The following is a 22,583-nucleotide window of genomic DNA, read 5'->3' on the forward strand; positions in this document are numbered from 1 at the left end:
GAAGCTTTCTCCTAGCATGATACTGCCGCCACCACCAAGCTTTACCGTAGGGATGGTGTTCTCAGGATTGTGTTCACTGTTAACTTGCACCAAACATACTGCTTACCTTTGAGGCTTAAAGGTCAAGTTTTTACTTATCAGACCATAGAATCTTCTTCAACTTGGTCTCAAAGTCTCCCATGTGCTTTCTGGCAAAGTATAGTCAAGATCTGATATGAGTTTTGTGACTCTCCCAAATTTGTGAGGCACCCAGGCACTTATCATATATAGTTTCTCTATTCTCAGGCATGAAAGACTGTAAATCCTTAAGAGTTTTCACAGGCCTCTTGGTGGCCTTCCTGACTAGAGCACTTCTTGTCTGGAAATTCAATTTTTGAGGGCACCTTGTTCTTCAGAATTTCACAGTTGTGCCATATTTTCTACATTTCTTTATAATTAGCTTTACTGTGCTTTGGGAGATATGTAATGCCTTGGAAATTTTCTTATAGCCCTTCCCTTCTTTTCAATAACCATATCACAGATTAACTTTGAAAGTTCCTTTGTCTTCATGATGTAATTTTTGCTGGGAGCCGTAATCAATTATGGGACCTACCAGAGATGATGAACTCATGTAAAAACATCCTAATTGCACACAGGTGGGCACCATTCAACATATTACGTGACATCTAATGACATTTGGTTGTACCAGAGTCTATTTAGATGCGTCATAGTAAAAGGGAGTGAATACTTATGCAATCACCTTTCTCTTTTACATTTATAATTATATTTTTTAATTTATAATCACATCATACTGTGTCATATTAACTTTTTGAGAAGCATTTGTCTATTATTACAGGAACACTAATTTAATCCGTCAAAAAAAATAACACTCTGCCGAGCAGATCAAGTGTTACTCTATACTTCCTGCAATGAACTGGGATTAACATGCCAGTACATTGGCCAACTGTACTGTAAAATCTCACTGATCAAGTTTTTAGATCTGGAGAGACAGTTTCTGAAAGGCTAAGGAGTATTCCTTCTTTAATTCCACTTGTCCTATCTTGGTCTAACTCTGTTAAAAGTTTTCAGACTTCAATAAACAGTTAAAGTTTCTGTACTTTGAATCAAGTGTCTTTTTAAGATTTATCTTTTGAAAAATATTAAATGCTAACTAAGCCAAACACCCCCCATTGTACAGAAGTTTAAAAGTAGAGAACAGAAGTTGGAGTTCTACATCTAAAGAGTTTATAATTTCAAATGACAACTGTTACGTCTATTTTAAGCGCTTACCTCAATTAGGAATGCTCATGTCATTAAGCCAGCAGATGGCAATGTAGGCCAATAAATACTGTGAATATTTTAGTTCGACATACTTAACACTGCACAATTCAACAGACATACACATCTGAAGTGTGTAAACGGTATTACCTTATTTCTTTATATAAAGTAGCTGAAAATTAACTTAAAATAAGAAAAAAAGCCATTTTTGAAAGTTGTGAATACCAGTTTTTCATTTTCTTGAAAATTGTACAAAATTAAATAAATGCCAATAGTGCTGATTTTAAGCTAAAAAGACAACTACTTCTAGCTACACGTTACTTTACCAACCTTTCCATTCACTTCTCCCATGACCTTGTGCTATTAAAAATATTAACCTAAACAAAATAGGATAAACTAAAGATATTGCAAGAGGTAAGGCACATTTTGTCCATGTGCACTGATCCTGAACTTGAAGACCATAACTTGAAGCTTACCTGAGCAGCACGAAGGACAATTTTAATGTAATTCAATTCAAAGTTGTGGAACATTAACATTTTTCAATATAATGAATCCCAATGCTGAATTATGATGCATCTAGGCAACAAAATAGAGAATATCTAGAATGTTTTAACATTTAAAACCTTTGGAAAAGACCTTTCAAACTCTTGAAATGTCAATAACAAATTCCAACAACCACAATGCGTAAGTGCTGAAATTAAATGGCATTTTTGCGCTCTTTTGACAAACACTAAAAAATCTTTCTAGATTGGTATGAACTTCCAACCCCCCCCCCCAAAAAAAAAATAAATAAATTGAAAGGGCAGGTTTTAAGTTGCCACATAGGAAATACCACAGCCCTAGTATTATAAAAGTAAAATTTTCTGCTTTTTTCTTGTTCTCAATTCTGGTTCTGGTGACCTACCTTAGATAACCGAAGGCTTACTTAATCTAAGAAGTTGCTTTAATTTAATATTTGCCTTTTGTTTCTAGTCACATGCCTAGATTTTCTTTCACTTACTAAATATAACACTTAAAGCTCCACCATGTTTAAGAGCTTACATCAAATTAATCTTGATTATTATTAAGTCAGTGAAGGTTTGTTTGTGTAGCTGAGGGTGGAACAACCTAAAAAACAGGTGTTGGAGTCACCAGGCACAGGATTGGGAACTACTTCTCTATGACAAGATGACAAAAATAGTATATAATGAAATTGGTCAATTCTTGTTGAGGAAGGTCAGATATAAAATGGGGAAAATTATCTTAAAACCTGGTCTCCCATTTTATGATTAAGATTGTTTCAACATGTCTGTAAGGGGCAGAGTGGTGGCTCTGCGCCTGTGGCTGGAAGGTTGCTGGTTCGAATCCCGTGGCCGGCAGAGGAATCCTACTCTGCTGGGCCCCTGAGCAAGGCCCTTAACCCCCACTGCTCCAGGGACGCTGTACAATAGCTGACCCTGCGCTCTGACCTCAAGTTTCTCTCTCCCTGTCTGTGCGTCTCATAGAGAGAAAGCTGGGGTATGTAAAAAGACGAATTCCTAATGCATGAAATTGTATACGGCTAATAAAGTGATCTTATAATTAACATTTTGAAAACACTATTCAAAAAATATTTACCATGAACACACTATACAGTAACATTCATAAATTACATAATACAGTTCAATTTTCACATCTTTCCATTCCTTTACACCACTGCTTTTTCTTACCTCTTTCTGAGCTCAACTCCAAAATCTTACACCACTCCTGGGCTGGTAGACAGTGACTTTAGTTGGAGTGAAGCTGAAATTGTGCAACAAAATGTACTAAACTGCAGAGAATCGAGGCGTGAAAGCATAATGGCCTAGTGTATTTCCTGATGAAGGGAGTTCTCGGAAAACTCACCTGCTTTCCTTCTTTTGATCTTTAAGCATGGAACAGAGAGGATAACTAGATTCCACCTGTTACCGCTTCAACCTGAATCCTCTTACCATAGCTCCCCAGATGGGGCAGTAGGGTTGCACTTTGGACTGGTTGGGTAAGTTGCTCAAGTAAAACCAAAAACAGAGAGATTTGAATGCTATGCACATTCTGTTGTTGAAAGGGAGGCAGATACCTGACAAAAGAACTATTTAAAATTCTAGACCCTTAAAAGCAAGTTATGACAGGAGAAATAAAGAAGGACTGATCCCTAGGATTCGAAACCTGCAGCTCAATCTTCCTAAATACTGCTTTGGCTCTGTTGTGACAGCATTGCTCCAAATACTACTAAAATCTACTATATCGCATCAACATAAATACAACACTCAAACCTATGAAGCAAGTCATAAGTTCTCTTATTAATATTATATTATACACAATCTTAAAACATACATTGGTTTACTAGTGTGTAATCTGCTCTGCTAATATCAGGCTCTTTGAACTTAATTAAGTCTGTATGTCTGTTCTAGCAAAAACCCTTATTTTACATATAAAAAATTAAACATAAAAATGCTACATTTGCTTTAAAGCTCTCTCTTTTGTGCTTGCTGGTAAAAAATAATAATACTTCTGACATTTAGTTTAGTGTAAAAGAAGACATTCTCTTTAATTTTTGTAATGTCTTTCTTTTTACCTTGGTTACTTTTCTACCAAAGATAGGTGTTAAGAATGTTAATCTCAAAATGCAATCTAGTCCTCTTCTTTTTTTCATTGTTCTTTTGTGTCTGTTAAACAGTAGTATTTCACAATAAAAATCTGCACCATGATTACCTAAAAATGTGGCTTTTCAGACTAAGTCCTAAAATGCAAAGATACACAGGCTATTGGTAAAGCTTGTGGAAGTACTTAGCATGATGTATAGTATAGCAGGGGAAAAAATTAAACCACTTACCATAAAAGCCTCTTCCAACAGCAAACATGCTTTTAGACACAGTCTTGTTTTATACGTATGCATCAATTAACTTCTGTTGTCATTATGGGTAATTTTGAAACTTTTGTTTGCAGAACATGTTAAAAAAGATTTTGCTACATACAGTATTGAGTCACGTGATGAACCTAATTTTTAACTTTATTAAAATGACTACTGTGTTAAAAATCTGCTCAAGTGTGATGGCATTTTACCTCATAAAAATAATGACCAGTTAAAAGTGTTTTCTGCAGTATCATGAGTTTTTTTTACACATTTGTGATGCACAGTGCACTTGTTTAAAATAGCAAGAGCATGGACATGGACATTGCTAACACTATTCTGAATATGTAAGGTACATAAAAAAGGATTCAAATGAGATGAGGCCATTTGGCCCATCCTATTTGTTTGGGTTGGACATAACAAATGGCAAACTTAATATGCAGCTAGATAAATAAAGGAAGAATAAATCCATACACTTGGAAGCAAATATAATACATTCACCACTTCATATTTCAGTCATCTGGATTGAAAAAAAAAAAACCAATGGTATATTCCAAAGTGCTTAGGTAATTCATTCTAAAAATATCCCTAATTGTTGCATCTTCAAAAAGGCAGTGTATATTGTAGGATTAGATCTAGGGTGTTTTTGCAAGTGAAAGACAGGTACATCTTTCCACAGGTCACATCAGCAGCACAAAGGAACCTTTACAGAGTAAAGGAAAACATGCACATCTGTTAAGTATTTTATATGCTGAACAGACCTTCAAATTTATTGTTCAAGTAATAATATCCTTAGTAATTATATCATAAACGCAAAGTAACTAGATTCATTAAATTATAGATACTGCTCTGGAAATCTAATGGCATAACCGGTTGGAAACAGAACTATTACTAATACAGCTGAGAGTTGTCAAACGTTTTGTCTTTGTGGATGAAGAACCCATTTGTTTCCAAATCAAAATCAAATATATTTCTATAGTTATTTAGCATGTACTTATAAGTCTGAAAATGCTAAATCCACAATCTTTACACCTAATGAAGAAATGACTGTCTAGAAATGTCTAGAAAATGTTTTAGATTTCAATATAATGTAGAACCTTAGCAAATTCCACCTTGTAGGTCTACATTTTTAATATATAAGATTTCAGCATCGAACGACTACAGTATATCATTGTCAATGAGTTCAAACAGCACAATGTTAAGAACTGTATTAACTATGTTAAGGCCTTAAGCAGAAAATATGATTTTCTTTATATGGGGAGGATCATTTAGTTCCTATACCAATTAAAAGTCCATCCGACAGACATCCGCAACACTTAACTATAAAAACATGGTTTAAAGAATAAAGTTCCTTGCAATTTTTTCTCCACCACAAAGACAGAACTCTTGCTAGAAAAGATTGTTTTCCTTAAGCTGATTTTAAAACCTATTATGAGAATTTTCTAGAAATTTCCATTAGGATATATAAATTTTGTTGATGACAACTCTGGTCACCGATCGTATTCAATACCCTTCTAGGTAAAACCAAAAGCACAATGACCACTCTTAAATGTGAAAGATCAATATAAATTTCACACCACGTAAAGGCCTCTCTGTTAATAACTTAAAGAGCAAATGTAATGAAAACAGAGATCACTGCGTTTTTACTTGAAAATCACATTGCTTCACTCCAAAATCAGCACTGAGCTTGTCCTCCCCAACCTCCTGCTTTACTTCAACAAAATACAAGGAGCCACTGTCTGTCTTTGAAAAGGTCTGCTTTATGGCAACAGCTGTTGCCTTGCAGTTTCAGACCTTTTTGAAAAACAATGTTTACTGAACATCACATCTCGACGGCAAACGAGGGTAACAAACAACAGTCCAAGATGATACAGTTTGATTTAAAAATATATATATAAAAGGAAAGTGATAAGAATAGTGTGGAATCGTGTGCCAGACCACTTTGAAGCCTTGAATGAGAATTTTCCCCTATAAGAACTAACTCTTGGTTAGTCATTCATAATTCAAGTCCTCAAACTGCCGAAACACAAGAATCCACACAAAACCTCTACATATAAAACAAAATATGCTGACATACATTTATATGCTCTACAGCAATATTCTTTTTTTTACTCAGATGGTTAAAAGAAAAAGAATACAGAAGATTTGACTCAATTTCTAGTTTTCAATCCTTTTCTTAAAATATTTACAAATAGAAAAACCTGAGGGGGTTACAAAAAATTAGGTAAATGGTTGATTCCTTTTCTTAACACACATGAAATATTTACGAACGTACTGCAGATTAGACCAGTTCAACAACGTTCTTTAAGGGATGTCCTTATTTACAGTGCTTCTGTGACAAACGGTCACAAAGCTGTCTTGTCATTTGCGATACACAATTTTAGAAACGATCAAAGTTGTACAAACATCCATTAGAGTTCTTTTTTTATTTTTTTTCCCCAAAAACATTCAGTAACAAAATAAAATGTTTAACCCTTTAACAGAGTCTGGTGCCAGATATTTATGGATTAAATTTAAAATAAATGTAATCTGGACGCCAGAATTAAACAGAAAGAAACAATGATAAATAATGAACCCAATATGCCCATCACTGGGCACTGTAGCTACAGATCATTTAAGCTTGTCAGTTGGTTTACTGACAAAATTACAAAATCTCTCAAGGAAAAACTCTTACAACCAATGTTTTGCTTCTTTGTGTTAACAGCGATCAAGTCGATGATATTATTGAAAATGTATCCCAATTCGTGTTTTCAATTCATATGATAAGAACAATTCAAAGATGGGTTATTATTTATGACCTTTATTTCTGCAAAATCTGTTGCCGGTCAAAGTTGTTTCAGCCAGCCTGTTAAGGGGTCAAACAGTTTTGAGTAAAAACCAGGCATTTATCCTGTTTGTATGCAAAAGAGAGGTACTGTGTAGAAAGAGCTGCTGCATTAACAGTCATAGACTGATTGCTGGTGATTCAGGAATACTTCAGTCAGATGTACTGGAAGGCAGTTTTTAAGAATTATCCCAACACCACATACTTACTCCCTTTGGCAAATACCCAAAGCAGGTTTTTTTTTTTAAAAAAAGAAAAAAAAACAACGAATGTTCATTTGCTGCGTCGAAACAGTGCATTTTTGAAGTAAATCTCTTTTAAAAAAAAGGAAACGATGCTGCTTCTTAACTTGCTCTGCCACAATAAAAAAGGGGTCTGTATATTAACTGAAATACCTCCCTTTTCTACCAGTGTTTGATGCTCTCTCTGTGTTGTACTTCGGGTTTGTGTCAGTGACAGTAACTGGCTGTAGGCTAGCCCAGGGGTCCTCAAGCATTGACGGTCTGTAATACTTTTCCACATCATTAGCCACCCTCTCCCTGCCATGCGCAGAACCAAACGGTGTGGATGTCCTGGGTGAACCCTTCGGGAGAAAATCATCATGTGAAGAAACATTTTAATCAATTGAAACGGATTTCAAAAGACGACAGCTAGGCCTACGCCAGCTTTTGTTAGCCGTTTATTCATTTAAGGTTATAAATATGTATAGTTTAAAAAAGCATCTCTAGAGAATTAAGCACATAGTTCCAAGTTCAGAGCTTTGCAGTTATTAATCTAATGCCCAAACATACAGAATAATGTCAAATCATCTTAAATTAAATACCCTATAGATGTGATGTAACATTTATTTAAGTGCTATCATTTTCACACTCATATAAAGCATTAAGTACTACAAATAAAGGTTTCGGTAAGATTTATTCTATTATGTATGACCATAGGTTTTTGCCACTGCATGAAAACTTCTTTCCAAGTTGCTTACACTGCAAGTGGCATAGAATCCACTCCCTTCACAATGCAGCAATTTAAACAAACTTCGAAGAATAAAAGAGAAAATCCAAAGACTCAATATAAAAGGGTTATATTCCATTGACACATTTGTTTTAAAAAATTGCATTTTTTTAAAAAGTTTTAATGGAAAATCCTAAACATTCAAACTGCAGCTTGGTCAACACTTCACGTTATAGAAGGGATCTTTGAGCAGGCTGCGATATTAAAAACGAATACCTCTTATAATCCACTTGTAAAAATACTGTTTGCAACTGATTAATGAAGGGTGAATGACCTTTAACCCAACACTATAACACTGAAAGTCTCAAAATTCCCTGCCTATTAACAATAACTGAAGGATATGTTCAAGCTTCAGAGACCAATCAAAATTAAAATGGTGAACAAAAGCGAGAGATTTCATTCATAACGAACATCCTTACTGTTTCTGCTGCATCAGCATGCTTTATTGCTGATGAGAGGAAGATTTCACTTTGGGAATCTGGACCTCACTGGGTAAAGTATTTGAGAAGGAATGTAATTTAGATTTTTGGGATGCTATAAAGGATAAGTAGGGGTTGGTTATTACATTGTAGGGAGCTCTTTGAACAGAAGATAAGGGGATACTTACAATAAATCCTTACTAAAACTGCAGGAAAATCAGTACATGCTATGCTGACCAAAAGTGGTGGCAATTCAAACCACATAGCTTACTTATTGCTAGTATCTTAATGATGAAAGGGTTTGAAACCAGCTGTTTTCTTGAAGCTTCCCAAAGAATCTGTTTAACAGCATGGCTGTCATCCCAATTTCTTTAGTATCTCCTCCTCTTAATTTGCACTTTTATCTAGTTTATCAAGTTCTTTTACCATAAGAGTGGCTGGAACAGTCTATTCAACCTAACGGTTGTTTTTTGTACATTGAAGATGAAGAAAAGACTGGACAAGGAGTTAACATCAGTTTTTCCATCAGCCCCTGTTGTTAACTCTGTCTTGCAATCTTTTGCTTGTGATATTCAGATGAAATTGCATTTAGGTACAGGAAATTAATAAGGACAAGGCCATTAAGAAATCTAACTGACTTCTGTTTAGATGATCTAAAATGAAATAATTGTCCTACAGTACATCTAGACTATGTAGTATTTAACATACTATAGGTGATAGTATTTTAAAATGAGCTTTGGACAACTTTTCAAGTGCATCATGTTTGAACTGACTGCATGAAGTGTACACTGTACAAACAAATGTAATGAGTTTAAAAGAAGATCGATTGGTGAAGTTTTGGCTTGGATTGTTAAACAAGAAGGGTGACAAATGTTTATTCCTACACATTCATGCAGCCTTATAATCTCAAACCTTTAACATTGGGTTTCCTTCCAACTTTCAGAATGACTTTTCTGTCAAAGAAAGTTAAGATCCTAAGTACCTAAAAATGTATGATAACACAGGCCACTCGGCCTATCAGCTCCTCGTATTTCTGCGAGAGAAATTATTTTATTGATTTTGATTGTTCCGAAAGCTCACAGAAACAAGAAATGCAATGGTGCTTCATAAATAAAATTTGAATGTTTTTTTTTCTTGATGCATTCTATGCACTGAGGATGTTCTGTGTAAGTGTTTCACTGAAGCTGATGTGGCAGAAACAGTTGGATTATTCAGCATGCATAAAACCTCAGAGTGATATATGCTTCTAATTATTTTTACAGTAATAACAATTTAAAGCTTTAGTTACCATCTTCGCTCTGATTCTCATTCTGATATCTACAACTGCAAATCTTAACATCAGAAGCATGTAATATTTCCTAAAAACTTGCTTTTTTGGTGCTTCTCAAAGCCACCTCACAGTCTTCCTTTGGCTTTTATTACAGCTGAGCTCTTAACCACCTTCTTAAACTCTTAATTGAACCAATGCGTTTTAAACTTTTTTGTCTTAAACATTTTAAAGATTCTAAGTTAGCTATAAAATGTATTAGTCACTCAGAAACAGAGTGTTTAACAAAAACAATTTAAAAGGTTTAAGGAAATAATTAGCTTAATCACGATAGAGCTCTGTGCAATAACCAGAAGGGAGACTGGTATACTGAGAAGTGACTTTGGCTTTAGATTAAATGGATCCTGAGAGCTCAACTGGAATACAGTACCAGTATGCCTGCTCATTGGAAAACTGTGCACCCCCAATAACTTCTAACCCACCGAGCTGCAGTTTGAAATCTGTCTACTAATAAAAATACTAGCCAAGTTCTTTAAAATCTGAAATGGTAGTGTGCTAAAAAGGGACGATGTCGTTTTACTCATTAAATGACCCACAAGCTTTTGAGTGAACTATAAAGCCTGAAAAATTAAATGAATAATTTGCTGAATTATGCCCTTATTTATTCATTAGACTTTATGGCACTACTTAAGATTCCGTATGTAGCATAAATCACACATATCTAACTAATGTAATATGCAACCCCCTCTCCCCATGAACAGCGGTCATATTGTACCACCACCACTTTACAAAGCCCCCTTAAAACACACTTCTGATGACGCTCCCAGCCCCCAATTTAATGTTCTTTCAAGCCATTACGACTTGCAGTTTAAAAAGAACATATTACGATAGAAAAATATTCTGTTTGAGCTCCATTTTAGCAAACTTGTGGTATTTTGTTTCAAATTTAACAATTCTTTTTAATGAAATTCTCAGTCAATAACAACCAATAGCTTTCTTAAATCAGTACAATCTTCTAGATTGTTTTATTCCAGAAAATCAAGGCTTGCAGGCATACACAGTTGTTTAAATCCTGTTACATATTTGAGATGCCTTTCGTGCCATTATATGTTGGGAATCTCCACATCTTTCAATTCTCTGCAGTGTCAATAATGGGCACCCCTTATTGGGAAAGTAGAAGAACTGCAGAGCTGTACTTTCTGACTGAACTACCCTGTAACTGCTTTTGGATAGCTTTTCTCAATTGCTGATTTATACTGTTACTGTTCTCTTTTGTTAGCTATTAATAATAAGGCAATACTAAATGGAGTAGAGCAGTGGTCCTTATCTCTGGTCCAAGGGCACCCCTGTGTCTGCTGGTTTCTTTCGAGCAAAGGTAATCGCCTATATTAGGCCTAACTAAAGCCTTTATCTGCTTGCTTGGTCAGACTGTCAGTTACCTGTTTCTGATTTCATTCCATGGTGTAAGAAAAAACCTACTTCAGCATAAAATACTTTAAGCGGCCTCTTCTCAACTTAGAGTCTGATGCCTTACTTTTTGTCAAAACAGCTCTTAGGTGATCATTTGCTGGGAATAACTGAATAGCTGAACGAGAGGAGCTCTGACACTCAGAAACTGGCATAGGAACTATTACAATCTCATTCAAAGTCTCTAGAACTGAAAGTAATTGAAAAAAACACACCACAAACAGAAAACCCTGAAATTAAGAAGCTGACTTGGACAAAAAGCAGAAGGCACAGGGATCCCTGAGGACCAGGGATGGGAACCGCTGGTGTAGAGGAATAGACAAGACTCCTGTGAGTTGCAGTGAAGCAAAAAAAACCCAATACATTTAAACTGAAATCTACCCATCTGTCTACATTTACTCAAAATGAGCTAATAGACATCGACTATCATGTGCCTACAGATTACTAACATGGGAACCACGGAAAAAGATCGCCCCGCTGTGTAATGGGGATGACTGAGATTTAACTTTCCAGCACTTTCAAAAACCGTATCAAACAGCATCGAAATGCCAAAATATCTGTAAGGCACTCATGGGTGAGCATTTAAATTTGTCATTATGGAAATGATTCTACAAAACTCAGCATGACCTTACAAAACATTTCACTACAACATTTGGGAAAAACAAAACTTGTTTGTTCAATACCACAAACTTGGACCTTAGCAGCCTGTCATCTAGGCAAGTTTTAAGACGCTGTCCCAGTTATAGGCATATTCAAAACTACATCTACACTTTCATTTGACTGTTTATTGTGTACTTTATTACATGTGTTGGTGGCAACTACATCCTGTTGGTTCCTGAAAACATGCTAATCAACTGGTCACTCTGAATGGAGAGCCTAATAATCATAAATTATTTGGGGGTAAGCCTGTCTTGAGCTTCGTAATGTCCAACAGAAAGCTGAGAAACTAATGTAAAAAATGTGTGAACAAACAGAAAAGTAGTTCTGGCACAAAGTACCATGATTAAACTTCGATTCTGTTCAATTTCAAAATGTCCACAATGAAAGATTATAACCTCAAACTAAAATGACCACTTACAATTCCATTCTTTTTTCAGGATTCATTTACTATCTGCTCCCCATTAATTGGAAATAAACTACAGATTTAACAAGTTACAGAAAAGTTATTGTCCAACGTAAACACACCACCACAAAGGACAATCTTGCAGTCCTAAATTTGACATTCTCACGTTGAAAAACAGGAGATATCTTTCAAAAACTAAATTCATAGCTAGTTACAAACCGAATCGTCAGGTTCGTTGATAATGAGGTGCTAAATTAAATAAACCTATGTCGTAAAACCCATTTTACCCGCATCTTACAGTTTTAAAGACTCAACTGCTGTAGTGCAAAATGAGAAAATACCTAGTAGTTCAACTGCGCTAGTTTAATTAAGATTCAATATTACTAATGTTTTTCTCGGTTTTTTATAAATAAATAAGGCTTTAAAGCCCCAATTATTACCTGATATCCCGCCTGCTGTCCGGGACTGTGCTGAGGGTGGAAGGGGGATTTTTTGTAGGGAGGTGTGTACCTAGGGCTCCCTCTCCTCGGTGTCTGACCCGGGGAAGGACTATGAAATCTCCCTCTGCCTCCATTCGATCCCCCTCCGCTGTTACCATTATTGCTATAAAATGCCTTCGGCGGAGTCTGGGGAGATTTCCCCGAAAACTGGCCGGGCCTAGGACTGAAAGACGGAGACGCAGCATTAGCAAACCCCCAGAAAGGAGGAGGCAACATGCCGGCCTGTAAGGTTCCAGCGTGATCGTATCCCGGAGAGGGGCTGCGGAACACCCCGGGTCTGAGGCCCATGCCGCCGGTTGGAGAAGGGTGTCGGAAACTCGGTCTGTACATTCCAAACAAGACTAAAACGACCTAATTAACCCCTAAACTTAAAAAAGTACACGTAAGACGCGTATAACAACAGCACAATCAAGCAACCACCATATTGTACTGTAACAGGAAGTCCGCCGGTCCACGATCCCACTGCAACTCACTCCGAAAGGAAAGGTTCCTACGTGCACCAAGACCCTATCCTGTATTCTAACATCTTTTTAGAGCACCGCGAATCAAATGGAAAAAACCCGAACCAGTGTAATTTTCATAATATTAAGCAAGTCAAGTTGTACAATGTGTTATTAATACCTGACATGCGTAACTAAAACAATTATTTAGCACGTTATTCTGGAAGACACGAATGTAGACGTTAAAGTTTGTGAAAGTACAGTAGCTGTGCATCTATAGATTACTATATATAAAGGTGGAAATACGGTTCAGTTTAAGTATATTGAGTTTCAACTATATTCCACATTTTAGTTCTGCAGTTCCAAAAAAAATCAACATCCAGAAGAAATTTGGTTGAATTAAAATGCTAGGCAGCATATGACTGCACTATTTCATTGTAGACCGCTGCAGCATGATTCTCGACTTGCTCGGCTCTTGCCTGTGTCTTTCCGGTCCTGTCTGTTTTACAACGCTGTTTCCCACTTAGCACGCCCCATGAGTTGTGTGCAACGCATCGGGAAAGATGTCGGGAATGTCAGCGTTTGCGAAGATCTGCTCGGGATGTTTGCGGTTTAAATCTGGGCTTCCTTCACGGCTTCGTCAAATACAGCGAGAATGCCCGAACAGCAAGAGGCTGCTCTCCTATATGCAGCCAGGTATCTTCATGCATCATGGGCTACGTCTACCAGAATAGAGTAATTTGTAATGTATATATTTTAAAGCTCACTGGTACATGAGTCTAAGGAGCTTTTCCTCAAAAGTAAAACTGAATTTTGCTGTATGTGTTTGTAAAATTGCATTTAGGGTTAAGAATAAAATGCATTTTTTATATATATTTAGTGAAGTGACCTAATATTTATCATGGGCTGAACTAGATCCGCTACGAGAGCAGAAGTGCAAGGTGCAAGGTGCAGTACGTACTGTAGAGTACCTGTAGTGGTGAAGTTAGCTGTTCGTGCTGTCTTACGGCAACCAATACGATTAATGCGGTAATAAAAATATAAAATGTGTACATAACTGTTCACTAACGTAGACAGGCTAATTTATCATATATTTCAGACCTTTAGAGTGCACGCCTGGTGTACATATCAACACACCCTACTTCCCCTACTGTTTTAAATTAGCCTTTTAAATTACAGTCATGAATTAAAAAAGGCTTAAAATAACAGAATGTATCTCTGAAATATTGATTCAATATCCTGACAGACCGTTACGCATACAGTAGGTCCCTGTGCTTTTATTAGGTTAATCCTTAACTTCTGGTTCCTAATTTCTACCACATCATGGGATGTTAAAATCGGACAAAAGGAGAGACCAGCACAGAATTACAAACCCTGTTCTGAATAAGTATAGTAGTTCAACCTTTAGACTAATTTCCTAATATACATTATTTTGTCTTTCTTCAGCTGATAGTGTAGCTCACTATCCTATTTTCGCTGTGCTCATGCTGGCAAGACAACACTGATCAACACTAGTAGGCACAATGCAGCAGAAAACCTCAAAACCTGTTGTTTTCAGAGCTGTCCATCTGCATTTATGATAGCACATGCCAATTAATTGAACAGTTAATTTCCAAATAAATTGGTGGGCCCTAAAAGCACTCTTCTTGGTCTAGGATTAAATGACAGTGAATTATGGGCATTTTGACAGTATGCTAAACCTAAGATTTTCAGCTATTGTCATTTTGTTTCACGCACAAAGTAAAAACTAAAGATGTGGTTTTAACTCCAAATTTACAAACTTTTGCTTTATATTTATCTATTTCATCATAAAGTTCTGAAATTTACATTTAAGAAGCTTAATGTCCCGCATCTCATTAGAACCAAGTGTTTTTTAATTGTGCTGGCAAGACTGAATTGATATTATTGGATTCACACCATGATGAATATTTTTGTTCTTGAGAATCATTCATTTGCTGTACTATTGTTAATAAAATACCAGATATCCTACTTGTAATATTTCTGGAACCTTGGCAATTAATTGAAAATAAGCTAATACACAAATGATAAATATATTTCAGAATATATACTGTATATGGGATGAGCTTTAGCTTCGTGTACATCACAGATAAACATTTTGAGATATTCACAGTCTACTCACTACACACTTTTCAAGCCTATCGATTACAAAGGTTATCCTTTATGTTATGTTATGTTTGTTTCCTAGTATTTCAAGCTGAATATGCATTAGTTCTCAGAACTGAATTGTAAAAATGCTGACCTTATTTTTTTTAACGTGCTTGGATGCAATGCTGTTTATGAAATTTTCAAAATAATGTTTGTAATAACATCACAAGAAAAACACATCAATCAGTGGTGTGCTTATGTCATGTCATTTGCCAAAACCCTTTATACCATATGGTGTTGTGGGAAGCCGGAGCCTACCAAGCAAGCAACGAGCGCAAGGCAGGGTACACCCTGGATGGGGCGCAAGTCCATCGCAGGGCAAGAGCAAGCCAATCAGACATGGGGACAATTTGGAGGCCACGGTAAAGGCTGAGGGGGAAAATGTGGCTGGGATAACTCCCTACTCTTATCGAGAAATCTTTAATGACCATTGAGAGACAGGACCTCGGTTTAACATCTCATCCGAAAGACAGCGCCCACTAGAGTATAGTGTCCCAGCCACTATACCGGGGCTTTAGGACCCACACAGACCGCAGGGTGGGTGCACCCCACTGGCCCCACTTACACCACTTCCAGTAGAAACCATAGCTTCCCAGGGGGTCTCATATCCAGGTACTGACCAGGCTCATCCCTGGTGAGCTTCAGTGGGTAGCCAGTTGAGAGCTGCAGGGTTATATGGCTGTTGGCTGGTAGGCCTATGTTTTGTATTATATTGTATATTAACACTAACATTCTTGGAGGTGATAATCTAGAGTTTCTAACTAGAAGTTATCCAAACTACTCAGAAAATCCATATGGTGGTAATATGTATTGTCAGTATGTTGGAAAATTAAAGAAATGTTAAGGAAGTTTTCTCCTGAGCTCCAACCCTACTTTTGTAGAGGTGGGTTGAGTTAGAAGCTGCACACATGTCCTAATCTTAGCCTAGTTGCCTGCCCAGAGTGTATTTCCACTGCTGCTTTTCTATTAGAAATAGTATATCAATCAGCAACAGACTGAGTTTGAAAAAACACCTTGCAATGCCTACATCACAATTAATTTGCCAATGTGATGAGCATAATACATTTGTTTCATTTGACCTTCTGAAGTAAATTAAAGGAAGTATTGGTTTGTAATATTATACATATTTCTTTCTCCTTGTAGGACAAATGAATGTAAAGCCCCTTGAAGGGATCAAAATTTTGGATCTCACAAGGTTGGTTTCTTTTCCTATTCCTGTGCTGTGTACCAACAATATTTTAAAGACTGTTGTCGCCCAGGTCTGTGAATGTGGACTTATGAACCGCAGGAGACATTTGGTTTCCAGTTTACATTGCACTGTGTCTATATGGCTCACTGTTGCTTTTGAGATCTACAATGTCACTAATCAGTGTTTGCTAACCAGATAGAGCAGTACACTGACCATTCTAATTCTGCACCACAAGCTTTTTTTTCACTGCAGATCTTTAATAATGCTTTGCAATGAATGGCATTGCTCTTCCATTTAAAAACACTACATTAACTATTTAACAGACACTGCCTGGGTTCTAAAAGATGCTGTTGCGTTGTCCTTATGCATTTGGAATTATTCTAAGGATTTCAGAGATATCTGTAAATATAATTTGTGCACTTAAATGTGCCTACTTTGAGATGAAAACAATTGGTGCTCTGGTAACTAGTATTAAGGTGTGAGTGATGTGTGGAATGTCACTTTAGAAACTTTTCACATTCTCATTTGGAAGAAAAACGTCTATTATACTTCATAACAAAAATAACTCACAGTGAAAATAAAAAAAACAAAACCCACGTACTATATTCTAGTACTATAAACAAAAGTGGTTACAAACACAAAAGCATACAAAAACATGAGCTCACAGGAAAGGAAAATGAAGGTGAAATGATTTTTAAAGGTAAATGGAAATATTTGTCCATTTTGTCATGATTTTCTAACAGAGACTACAAACTCCAGAGAGCTAGGAGCTTTGATACATGGGTTTAAATACACAGTGTATGGATCTCACTTGAAACACTGCCTGTTTTGTAAATGATGTTTTGCTTGCATTGTGTATAATCACACCAGGTTTTATCACTGCTCTAGCCACTACCTTGCAAACTCTGTTTATTCAAGTGTATTTATGAATGCAAAATCAATGTGCATGATTGCCATGATGTACAAAACTTGATTATATCTGAACTATTAATAAAATAATTCCTTTCAATCCTCATTGTAATGATTTTTACATAACAATGTCTTATGAAAGATGCACAAGGTTTTTTTGGCCCTGGGTTTGACGTGTCTTGTGGTCCATTCTGATAACTGATAACTGATAACAGTATCATTAAGGCCAAACAGAGGCAGGGACCTTTCCACCTTACAGCCTGACAGGCTTGTCCCCTGTGGTTGTGCCCCCTTCTCAGCCTGGTGGCAGCCTCTGAGGCTTGTGAACATCTTCGAAATCAGCGAAACTGAAATATTAAAATGACCTTGCTTCAGAGAATTTATGCCCTCACAGGCATGCACAACTGTTTAACTATCTGCGCTTCTGTCTTTGTAACATCCATGTCAGTAATGAACTTCATTCTGTTTTCCAAATCATGTTGGAGACTGAAACTGCCTTATGCAGTATCATGTATTTTTAGCAAAGCAATCATCTTGCAAGACGATCAGTTATGTGATATATTTGATACTTATATACTGTATGTAGTGTACACTTTGTTTAGCAGCCTATGAGGAACCAATTCCAGTTGATATCTGTTATTTGGTTTGGAGTGTTGTGGATTTCTACCTTTATTTCAGCTTCTTTTCATGGTGACTTATTTATTGCAAATGGTGTAGATATGTCGACATTTCATGCACAGAATCCTTGTGTAGTGATTGGTTTATGATTTTTCACTTTTCATTGACAAGTACTTTTTAATTTCAGTATGAAAATCAGGTATTATGGTAAGGGAGCAAATTCCAAAGTCTGATACTAATTGGCACTATGAAGTGTCTTAAGGTGTTTTATTTGATAGCAGTTAGCAGATAGGGTACCATATTTTAAAAACATGAAAAACAGAGCGAATGGGAGCAAATATCTGTGCTCTTTAAATATACAGCACAAAGTGGGACAGGAAATTTATTTGTTGCATAATTTGCACAATAACATTTGCAGATGATATAAATTGGTGCTACAAATCCAATGCACTTAATATACTCATTTAGCAGTCTAATACTGCTGGTTCCCATCAGTTTTTGTATATGCTCTGATGCTATTTTTTCTCCTTTGTGTTCATTGTTACATTTTTAAGAAGAATGTTTATATTCTTTACATTGATAAATTCAGATGCCAGAAGGTGTTGTATGTTTATAAAAACCTATGTGATGCTAGCATCTCAAAACTGTTTCTTACATTCTGTATCTAAACAAAAAAAGGTTTATTGTCTTTATGATTATCCACCCATTCATCCATTTTATAACCATTTCTTCCAATTCATGGTCACAGAGGAGCCAGAGCCTATCCCGGCAAGCAAGTCACGGTTCACACCTCTGTGTACCTGAGAGTTCACAGAGATGGACAGTAGATGGACAGTAGTCCATCTCTGGGTAAACACAGTCACTTCAGGGCCAATTTTCCCAGAAGCCAATTAATCTACCAGTATATCTTTGGACTGTGGGAGGAAACCAGAGCACCTGGAGGAAACCCATGTGAACTCAGGGGAAATATACAAACTCCACTCAGATAGCACCCAGGGCCCCAGCGCTGTGAGGCAGCAATGTTAACCACTGCGTCGCTGTGCTGGCCTTCTTCCTAATCATCTTCTCTGAAATTCTTTGCAGAGTTTTGGCTGGTCCATTTGCGAGTATGATACTTGGAGACCTAGGTGCTGAAGTGATCAAAGTAGAAAGGCCAGGTACGTGTACAGCAAACAAGGTTATATGTAATTATTATTTTAGAAAAGTATTAGAGGTTTGGAAACATAGATTTTCTCAGGCATTACAATCCTGTCATAGACAACGTTCACACAGTGAAAAGTATTTAAGTGCCTGTGTCACAGTCTCCACAACAAATACAGGGTAGCTGCTTTGGTGGCCTACTAAAGCCCCGTACTAAAGGCTTATCCTCTTTGGTCCTGAACTCTAGGACTTGAATGAGGGGTGGAAGTGTTTGGGTGATCATGGAACATATCATATTTAATGAGTGGGGGATACTTAGGGAACTGACTGTATTCAATTGACCAGGTATCATGCTGCATCATCCCTTCTACTTTGTCTCCTATCCGTCACCTCTGTTCCCCTGTTTCTGTTCTAGGCAAACAGTGTATCATTCAAGCTTTGCTGATTGTCATTCGTTATACTGGCTGCGCTGGGGAAGTTTGGAGACCTTAATTAATAGAGGAAGGACACATAAAAGAAAAAAAAACACACACCAAATCCTGACAGAAACACTGACCATTATTGTGCATACTTTAAATGAATATAGGCCCAGGCCGATGTCCTGAACCCACTTTTGTCCCTCTGTGACACTTACTCTTGTGAAAATTCTGCAGCATTTTCTTTTGCTTTACAAAGAAAACAAGCGGCAGGTTGTGTTAATAATATTAGGGCAGCAGATGAGAATATTCAAGTGGACCGAAGAGAGCTCCTATTAACACTGTAGCTCCAATTTAAACACCTCTGCCTCTCATTCAAGTTTAGAGTATTTGTAACACGGCACATACACGGTGTGAATTACAGAAGTGACGTTTCCCTATTCTAAAACCTAGACAATATAGAACTCCACCACCATAGAAAGCCCAGTCTTTCATTCACTGTGTAGGAAGTCGTGCTGTGTGGGTCGGGAGCCTGCAGAGTCACCAGGATCAAATTTCAGCAGGGGCAGGGGGAGCTGTACTGGTCACATGTGCAACCATTTCGTTTTGTGATGCAAGTGAAAGGAAAGTGCTGAAGCCTCGAAGATGTTGTCTAGCTCCCAGATTACACTTGATATGTTTTAAGAAGAGGTAGCAGTAGTGCTTCTGTTGTAAAAGAGAGCTCCCAGGGGAAAACAGCCTAATCAGACATACACATTGTTTGAGTTGGTGCTGAATATCCAGCACCGCGGCATTAAAAACCAAATCTATTATACAGTGCAACTTTCTATTTTTATGCTCTGTTTGCTCACTTTAAAATCATGACAAATTGCGCTCTAGATTGCAACATTGTGCACTCACAGGAAATGTCAAAACCAGAAGCCTGATACAGGAGAATGGATGTTATAGAATGTAATATTTGGTTAAAATAAACCCTTCAATTCAGTTTGTCGGAAGCTGATCTTTTTGGAAAATATTTCTTCCCAGTTTGGAATTGGTATATTATCATTTTTCTTAGGGTTATCAGTATGAGGACTGTACAGTATGTTTTTTTCTTTGAAACATACAATGATGAATTACTCATCATTGGTCATTCTGTGTCCTGTAGCTCATATCGTAACATAGTTGTGAGCCCTGTCACTATCATTTAATGAGAGATCTCATAATTTAACCTTTTTCATTGAATTATACCTTTAGTGTGAATCAAGGACTGGAAATTACTTGTGAGATTTCAGTGCAGAGAATTGACTGTTCAGGTAAACGATGAGTCATTCAGAAATCAACTTTACTTGAGCTGATTTACTGTGATTTATCAATAACCAGCAATTCTGTACCTGCACTAGCGAGCCTGTTAAACAGTTTTTTTTGTACTCGGCGTTAGAGGAGATGATGTCAAGTTTGTATATGGGCTCCTCTGACCAATTGAATTAATTGATTTTCACCTTGTTCAAACATGTTTTGATAATGCATGAGGGGTTTCTGAGACCTGTTATAATGGTACCCTACAACAGAGCTGGCAATGACTTAAAAATAACTTGTTTCTCCCTGTGGTGGATTTAGGATCAGGTGATGATACCAGAGCATGGGGACCTCCATTTGTGGGAACTGAAAGTGCATATTTCCTAAGTGTGAACCGAAACAAAAAGGTAATGACAAAAAAGATATATTCACATGTTTACTATTTATAGTATTCATTGAGCAAATCTATGTATTTTGATCAATATATGTTTGGGGAGATGTAAGTAATGTATCATATGTAATGAAAGTGTAAAATGTTTAGTAGTGCAGTACCAACTAGAGTGGTCTAACAGACTGCAACATTAAACTTGACCTTTATGCTAGAATCAAGATAATTGAATTTCATTACAAAATGCAATTATACAAATAAGATGCAAGTGTATACTGCAACACTTCCACCATTGCATTGGTGATTACAACAGACGGATCATGTTTCATGGTGCAGACCTCCGTTTTTAGAACATACTGTCATTTCCTGAAGAGTTGCAGCTGAGGATGATGATCCTTTACTAAAAAATACAATAATCTGGATAATGTAGCAGAGTATTTTAGTGGGCACAAATAAGGTTATATTAATGAACTTGCTGTTAACTTGTTTTTAAATGCATAGGATTTAATTTAGGGGGGTTTTATAGTCAAAATATATCAGAATATTGATTATTGTGTAAAGGTTTTGTCACCACATTACAGAAAAGGTACTACTGCTCTTGACAGTCCAGAGAAGAGGAGCCAGAAGCATTCCAGTGCATAAAGGCATGTCCTGACAGGATATAAAGACTGGATATTTTGGTTTGGAGCAGAAAAGACTAGGAGAAGACCTTATTCAAGTGCTTATAATATTCAAAGGCATTGATTAAGGGAGCCAGAGGACACAAGTTGAAACTATGATTAACTACCAAACAATCTTGATGGGGATGAATGGCTTGTATCAGAAAGAAATCTCTTTGAATCTCATAAAAAAAGTGTTTTTTTTAGTCTAGGTCTTAGGTCTTCTGCAGATGGCATACCTAAAACAGTAAACATCCTGTTGTTCGTTTTCTATTTCTTTTTTTGAAGCTTAAAAGTGAGTCCATGAAGTTGTCCTTGCAAATATGTTTCTATTTAAATATTATTTTTTATATTTAATTATTACTTTAATATTATATTGACTATATTTTTAAATTATATTTACTTCAAATGTTATATTTTATATTTAAATATTACTTTAAATATGTTAAACCTATATTAAAACCTATATTGGCACTGTTTTTACAGAGCATAGCTGTAAATCTGAAGGATCCAAAAGGTGTAAAAGTGATTCTGGAGGTAAGAAATTTGGTTTTGAACTCACAATTGTAACTTTACAGGTAAAAAAATGCTTTCTTATTTTTTCTGAATTACATATTTTCATAAGAATGAAGCCATATATCCCATTCCTGAAATGTAAGTTTCTGTTCTCATGAATCCGATTAAAGGATATAAGTAACATTAAATAACAGAAAATTCCTAATGGTCC

The 22,583-nt window shown here is 36.5% G+C and overlaps 2 protein-coding genes across 2 annotated transcripts in view; one reads left to right on the plus strand and one right to left on the minus strand.

Annotated features, from left to right (window-relative positions):
* Positions 1 to 5,845: 5,845 nt before the first annotated feature.
* Positions 5,846 to 13,123, minus strand: mplkip (M-phase specific PLK1 interacting protein). The gene is made up of 2 exons (XM_088643712.1): positions 12,594 to 13,123; positions 5,846 to 7,512 (listed from the first exon to the last, which is right to left on the minus strand). Exons 1-2 carry the CDS (start codon positions 12,981 to 12,983, stop codon positions 7,312 to 7,314), a joined length of 591 nt encoding a protein of 196 aa, XP_088499838.1. The 5' UTR covers positions 12,984 to 13,123; the 3' UTR covers positions 5,846 to 7,311.
* A 350-nt stretch (positions 13,124 to 13,473) lies between these two features.
* The window catches only part of sugct (succinyl-CoA:glutarate-CoA transferase), a 203,085-nt gene continuing 193,975 nt past the window's right edge, over positions 13,474 to 22,583 (plus strand). Inside the window, exons 1-5 of the mRNA XM_088643711.1 lie at positions 13,474 to 13,789; positions 16,403 to 16,454; positions 19,059 to 19,132; positions 21,131 to 21,216; positions 22,343 to 22,393. Coding sequence (XP_088499837.1) covers positions 13,657 to 13,789; positions 16,403 to 16,454; positions 19,059 to 19,132; positions 21,131 to 21,216; positions 22,343 to 22,393 — 396 coding nt within the window. The 5' untranslated portion in view covers positions 13,474 to 13,656. The remainder of the gene's footprint in view (positions 13,790 to 16,402; positions 16,455 to 19,058; positions 19,133 to 21,130; positions 21,217 to 22,342; positions 22,394 to 22,583) is intronic.

This window comes from Lepisosteus platostomus, chromosome 8, assembly GCF_059453375.1.
Source record: "Lepisosteus platostomus isolate fLepPlt1 chromosome 8, fLepPlt1.hap1, whole genome shotgun sequence".
NCBI classification, from domain to species: Eukaryota; Metazoa; Chordata; class Actinopteri; order Semionotiformes; family Lepisosteidae; genus Lepisosteus; species Lepisosteus platostomus.

Excerpts from the sequence above, each read along its gene's own strand:
- mplkip (XM_088643712.1), bottom strand. The coding sequence starts at position 12,983 with ATGTACAGACCGAGTTTCCGACACCCTTCTCCAACCGGCGGCATGGGC. Across the intron at positions 7,513-12,593 it reads GACAGCAGGCGGGATATCAG|GGTTCACCCAGGACATCCAC; the intron begins GTAATAATTGGG and ends TTTCTCCCGAAG.